At 38.3% G+C, this 7121-nt stretch overlaps 1 protein-coding gene across 1 annotated transcript in view; it reads left to right on the forward strand.

The window, feature by feature from the left end:
• LOC118342337 (hippocalcin-like protein 1) overlaps window positions 1-3789 on the forward strand; it is a 35613-nt gene extending 31824 nt beyond the window's left edge. The window contains exons 4-5 of the mRNA XM_035680828.1: window positions 2314-2419; window positions 3189-3789. Of these exons, the coding sequence (XP_035536721.1) occupies window positions 2314-2419; window positions 3189-3286 (204 nt within the window). The 3' untranslated portion in view covers window positions 3287-3789. The remainder of the gene's footprint in view (window positions 1-2313; window positions 2420-3188) is intronic.
• The last annotated feature ends 3332 nt before the right edge of the window (window positions 3790-7121 follow it).

A 7121-nucleotide genomic window follows, 5' to 3' on the forward strand; every position in this document is an offset into this window, starting at 1 on the left:
TTTACTGTATCTGTCCCTATCAAACCATAAACCATAAATACATATTAGTCACATGGGGATTTTGCACATGAAACATATGTGGAATACATAATACATAAATCTCTCAGTCACCAAAGTTAACTTTGATTTTAGTAAACACATGGTGCGGTCAATAACATGCTTAAAGAACAAATTTGGCACCAAATTGCTGCAGCATTGTCCATATGTTGTTAAATTTCTAAGAAGCGTACGTTTTATTATGTTTTATACATTTTATTTGGACTAAACAATCATAGACTTTTGCATTGACAGGATTAGACAGAGAAAGTGCTTACTATAAATGCTCCCTTTAATTATGTCAGTTAATGCATTCATATATGTGCAAGGAAGCTTAAACACTGATATGTAAAGACTATAGTAGGTGCACTTAATACACTGACTGCAACATTGGCAGCAGCATCACTTTGCATGAAGACTGTTAAGTACAGTACTACATTAGTGCTGTATGTAATCCCGTCGTTCTTGAAGAGAAGAAACAGACTCAAACGTCAAAATTTGAGGATTGCGCTGTATGTTCTGTGTGTGTGTGTTAGCAGTGTGTGTGTGTGTGTTAGCAGTGTGTGTGCGCACTACAGGGTTTTCACGGATTAGGGAGTTAAATTTAACCAGACTTTATCCCTGAGTGTGCAGAATACTGGGATTATCCTCAAACTCATTGAGGTTACGCACCGTTGGATGAGAGCGGAGGTGCCCATTGTGTCATTGAGAGAGAGAGTGAGAGAGAGAGATTGTCATGATAAAGGTACTCAGGGTTGTTTTACACCACATTATTGGACAGCAGACTGCATCTTTACCCTACACACCCTAATTAAAAACATAATATAGTAACCACCTGTTCCTTTAATTGACTGAAAATGGAATAAGCTATAAATGTATGAAATGGTTGTAATTATTGTATGAAATCATTAATTGATCTTTAAAAAATGTCAATATAGAAAGACAATTTCCCCCCAAAACAGGTGTAAGATAGGGCTGCAGTATTACTCCAACACTGTTTAATACAACTATATGTTTAAAAATCACTGGAACAGTAAGATATCACTATTGTCCTTCTGTTAAATACTTAGATACAAGACCCACTTGCTAGCTTTCAGTTGCATCTAAAGGACTTTCTTAATAATGGAGTTTGCCTAGTGTTTAAAGAAATAACCCAGCATTTTGGGAAGCATCATTATTCTCTTACACTATTAACACAGCAGAGCTTATACTGTGAAAAATGCGAGCCATGAAAGTAGTTGAGGGTCACATAAATGAAAATGCTAAAGGAAAATAAATTGCAGCGCATAAATGGAAAAAGAAAAAGGATTAAACCTTGCTTAACTTATACTGTATTTTAAAATAACTACCCCATTGAAATTCTTGTTAATCAGACCTTTAATTTGACATAGCTATTTATTGATGGATTCATATTTTAATTGGTAAGAACCTGTTTTTATTGTCCTTTTTTATATCAATAAGTAGAATGCACATTTTATGTGACACTTGTGGTCCTCCATAGATTTTGCCAACCTCAGACATATTATCAACATCAAATGACTAAAAAAAGAGTAAAAAAAAAGAAGCAGCTTCATTGTCCTGTTAGTATAAAAATACACCCAGCTATTCAACCTTTCTTAGGATATATGAACTCCCATTTTGAAGTCCAAAAGATAAAATTGTAAAGCTGGTATGTCACAGAAGGCTTATTTCATGCATGCCACATTCCCTTCTGAGGGAGCTGCTGTGACACTGATCTACAGTCAGTTTTACACCCTATGCTCCCAATGGAGAAGATTTAATGGGCACGTAAGCTGATTGTAGATCCGTGTCTGAGGCCAGCTGATATTTTGAGCTTCTCTGTGCTCACTTGCAGAGGTTAATTTAATGCTGTCAGGGGACTGGAGGCGCTCATATCAGTCAACAGATAAAGATGTATCAGATCAATACAGTAAGCTCGGCTCGTAAGCCCCCGTACCCTGCTGGCACGTGTGATGTGTGTCACTGTGGTTCTACAGCCGTACAGACCCTGCAAGGGTATTTGTGGAAAAGCTGCCCAGGGAGCAACTCTTGGCATCAAGAGTAACAAACGTCTGTGATTCATGTGGACTCCTGAAAGCGTGTTTATCAGCATCTTGTAAGCCACAGTGTCTTTATTTTTCAGTTAATTCGTGTTTTAGTTCTCTCCTGCCGAGTTTCCTTAATGGGTCCCTGCTGGCTTGAATTCACTTTCTGTTCTCTGGCCCCCACCCAACGTAACCCTGTCTCTCTCCTTCTTTCTCTCTCTCCGTCTATCAGGCCATCTACAAGATGGTGTCATCTGTGATGAAGATGCCAGAGGATGAATCCACGCCGGAGAAGAGGACGGATAAGATCTTCAGACAAATGGACCTCAATAATGATGGTGAGAGGAGGAAATGGCAACATGCAGGGATGAATATGTTGTGGAGAGGAGGAGTGAGGAATGAAGGATGAATGTTACAGTTTATTGAAGATAATCTTTGAAATTAACTAGACTATTTTTGAGACAATTAAGAACTGCAATAATTAGTTGTTTTGCTTCTGTGTCATGTTAAATATTTGTCCCATCCCTGATGGGATTACAAGACATCGTTATTTATAAAACATAAAAACACATATAGGTATAGAATAAAAAAAAAACTATAAAAAACATCAAATAAATTGTTTGCTGAATAGCAAGAGAAAGAGAAGAAAGGCTTGTGAACAACCAACCTTACACAACACATTACTGAGAAAAGTAATCACTAGGGATGTTTTGTATCTGTTCAAAAAACTAAATTAGCCATATTTGTATCTGTACTGTGAATCAGAAATTGCTATATTTATTAGAAAACTTAAAGAACAGCCTCAGGGCAATGTTTTTGATCACAAGAGTAAAAGAACTATTTACAGCACAAGTTGTTTTTATAAAAGTTGGTACATATATTATTATATACTTATATCGTAGATATTGACACATTTTAGTAATCCATCAAGATTAAGCAAGAACATTAATATATAAAATCCATGTGTCCATCGACATAGAAGCCTAAATATTTATGTAAAAAGTTTAGTTTATGTGACCCAACATAGGTCATATAACAAGGGTTATATTACTTAAAAATAATTTTATAACTTAAACATTTTTTTTTCTTTCTCCATCTACAATGCAGGCAAATTGTCCTTGGAGGAGTTTATCAAAGGTGCCAAAAGCGACCCCTCCATTGTCCGGCTACTCCAGTGCGACCCCAGCTCGGCCTCCCAGTTCTAAACCCCCCACCCAGCCCTGCTACAACCCTTTCTTCCTCACCCTCTCTGTTGCTATTGAAACAGTCACTCAAATCAATGCATGATGGTTCTAATCTCTCATATCATCTTTTTTTTTGTTATTGTTATGTGCAAGGATGGAGGAGGAATTTTAAGGAGGCTAAGAAAAGTCATCTTTATCATTTTACTTTCATTTTTATATTTGGGAAAAACGAAGGGACATGCATACATAAAATGAGAAGTCGACAGTGGCGTCCGCTAATGTTCCCGAGTATCTCTCTCTCTCTCTCTGGAACATCAGGTTTCCAGGGAGCTGGTGACAAGGTGTGGATGCTTTTTGCAGGGTGGGGATGGCTCAGTTTGTCCTCCAACACACATGTATATCATGTATATACTGTACGTCTATGTATATCATGAGATGAAGTACATTTGTCTTCATGTATGGTGCACACTTTCTGGCATTGAAAGGCAGTATTATGTAGCGTAGCTTCCTGGTCTGATCTGAATGGTTGGGTGGGGTGGAGGTGGGTAGGGTTGGGGTTGGGGCGTTATTGGGATTTTACTGCTATATGATCTTTCGCTGAGAAAAAGAAGGCCTAAGATCCCATTAGGTTTTTATCGATATCTACTGGCATTTTGTTGATTTTTAAATTTTAAATGTTTTTTTTTTCATTTGTACATATTGTTTTCCTCCTTCATGTTGTTTTATTTATTCATTTGTATTCTTATTATTGTGCTTTTACTTTGATATGTTGTTAAAGATTACCATATTCCAGTTTACAGTGACAGAGAGAGAGAGAAAATGTGAGTTAAGATTGATCTCTTTGGGATTTGTGGATTTGTTGAAGTGGAATATTGTGAAATTCTAGTGAAATAAGGGAATCCCATAATGCATTTGATCAACAACACCAGTAGCGCATATCGTTTGAGCTGCCATGTGTTTATAAAGTATGGCTGTGCATTTGGTCTGAATGCGTGTGTGCATGTGAATATGCACTGTATGTGTGAGGCTATAACTTTTACAGTATTATCATGTTGTTGTGTTGTTTCTTAATTTGTAAGTATTTTAAAGTTCTTGAACAATGAGCAGTAAACTTAAGATAGTCGTAACCTGTCACTATACTGCATGATCCTACGAACCAGACGACAACAAAATCCACAAAAACAGTCAACGCACAGCAGTATCTTTTTGTAGCTCTGCAGCCTCCTCAGCACTGTACCAGGCAGAAATGATTAAATATTTGTCTTGCTTTGGGACAAACCCTCCCCCCTCTCTCTCTTTTCCTCTGACAGACAGAGAACTCACTAAGGGCTCGTTCATCACTCTCTAGCTGAATGCTTTTATAACCTCCTGGATTAGTCTGCTTACAGAGCAGTTAGATGAAGGGAAATGTTTTAGGAGATAGGAGCAAGTAGAGACACTTGTTCTGATTAGAGTTTTCAGGGTTTCCAGACGTATGTAGTAAGCTGACAAAGATCAGTGGCTTTGTTTACATTAGCACTGATAGAAATTAACCTTAATTAATGTTTTGGATACCTATTCCAACATATTTAATTCATATTTGGAGCACCAAGAATACATGGCATCAAATCCATCTTTCCAATTTCAGTGAAATACAAGACTGTATATTAGAGTTTGAAAGCACAGCCTCGACTGAATAAAACATGCTTCAGAATAAAAGCCTCCTTCTGAAATACTGTGCACATGTAAACAGAGCTACTGGTTGCAGCAACACCAGCACAGCACGACTCCCATGCATTAACAATTTAAGGCCCCCATTGTCAGATCACTATTGCCATCCTCTGTTTTGGAGGTTAAACACAGCACACATTCTGTTTGTAAAGTGTGGGGCGCACTGGAAAAAGTAAAAGTGCATATTGCAGATACTCACAGACCCATTTTAGGTAAGTCCTACTTGGAAACCTTGTTTGAGGAAGGGACCTGTTTCCTAGAGGTTGTCAGTGAAGTCACAGCTTGGAGAAAAGAGGCTATTTTCAATTCAATCAAAGTGTTTCTTTACATGATGCACAAGAAAATGATAAAAGAAATAATACAATTGTCAGTGCATTACATGTATTTGACAACTATTGTTTTAGATTAAACTTCCCAAAAGGAGTTTTACTTCAGAGTATTTACATAGTGTGGTAAGTAAATGGTCTTCCAACTGGCATTTAGTAAAGCTGATAATCAAAATCCCCAAATTTAACCACATCCATTATTCTACCCTTCCTCAGTAAAAAGGCACAAGGACAAAAACAGCCAATATCAGCCCAGTATGTGTTGCCCAACATTTCACTAACTCATAAATTTAAATGATTGTGTGCAATGGTGGCAGAGTGAGCTACCAGTAAGAACCTGAGAGCTGTGCTGGTGCAGCTGCATCCACAGGACATTAGGACTGACCTGAGGTTAACCTTCTACCAAACATTTGCACAGGAGCTTCCTAACCAGCCGCACCTCTGCTTTGGGGATCCTATAGTGTCACTGCCTTCTGCTGGTAGGATAAGGAACAACAGTTGCTACCCCCTGATCTACTACAGTTGAACCCTTTTCTATTCTCACTGCCTCTGATGAACTGGTACCTTGTGTTGGATAAATACACCCACTTCTTTCTTTCTTCCTTCCTAACCTCCCTTTCTTTCCTTCCTTCCTATTTTCTGTTGCATGAAAACCTCACGTGAGGATGTCATGTTTGTTCCGTTGGACCTGAAAGCGAAATATACCTATGTGTTTCAAAGCTTCATGTGTGGACTGTTTCTTCATTTCTAGTTATTTAGGAATGCATGGATGAGCAATGCCTTTCACTGTGGAGACAGCGAACGTTGTCAGGTCTGACAACTGAACATTACTGTCATACATTTAAGTGTTGCAGCCAGTTGTAGGTCCTTACCTGACAGGCCGTGGGTGAATGCGAGTGTGCTAAGCTGTCAGGATGTCTGCATGTGTAACCAGTCATACCTGTCAGGTGACTGGCTGCTGACATTACCACATATAATAATGACAGTTCAGATACAAACCTCACAAAATAGCTGCAGCGTTATAACAAAAACTTTATTTACTTAAGCAATAAATACAAAAACTTGCAGTACCAGTTTCTCAGGAAACTAATTTCTCTTGACGTAACTGCAGACAAATGTACATACAATTGACTATCAACAACTCAAACAGAGCAACACACACCAGAGGTTCAATCTGCTTGCAACAACATGTACAGGGCACACACACACACACACACACACACTTAGGACATTGCTTCACTTGGACCTTTACTTATCTCTATGGCACCTGCCTCCATGTAACCTCAAACATTAAAAGATCAGTTAAAGATTTTAGGGAATACACTTTTCATCTTTCTGACAGAGACTTAGACGAGAAGATAGATACCACTATCACGTCTGTGTGCTGAATATGAAGCTAGTACCGGGAGGTGGTAAGCTTAGCCCAGCATAAAGATTGAAAGCAGGGGACAATGACAGCAGCAAGCCTGGCCTAGTTTTAAAAAAACCCTGAAAAAAACTAACTAACTTTAAATTAAAATGTCAAGTTGTGGTTTTATGGGAAGTTATGTGCTATAAGCATTTCTTGGTGACAAGCAGTGACTTCCTGGAGCCTTGTTGTTGCTGTGAGAAATCATTATCACACACCTACAAGCTGTTTCACTGCAACTCCGTACGTTTTTACATTTGCTTGTGAACAAATTAATCAAATGGGAAACCTATTGTTAATCAGTGAGCTTTAGAGGTCCTTATATGGGTATTTTTAAACCTTGGACAGGCTAGCTGTTTCTCCCTGATTCGATTCCAGTTTCATGCTAAGCTAAGCTAAGCAACACCCCCCT

The sequence above is a fragment of the Morone saxatilis genome, unplaced genomic scaffold (assembly GCF_004916995.1).
Source record: "Morone saxatilis isolate NCDOM2014 unplaced genomic scaffold, NCSU_SB_2.0 Contig9, whole genome shotgun sequence".
Classification (NCBI taxonomy): Eukaryota; Metazoa; Chordata; class Actinopteri; family Moronidae; genus Morone; species Morone saxatilis.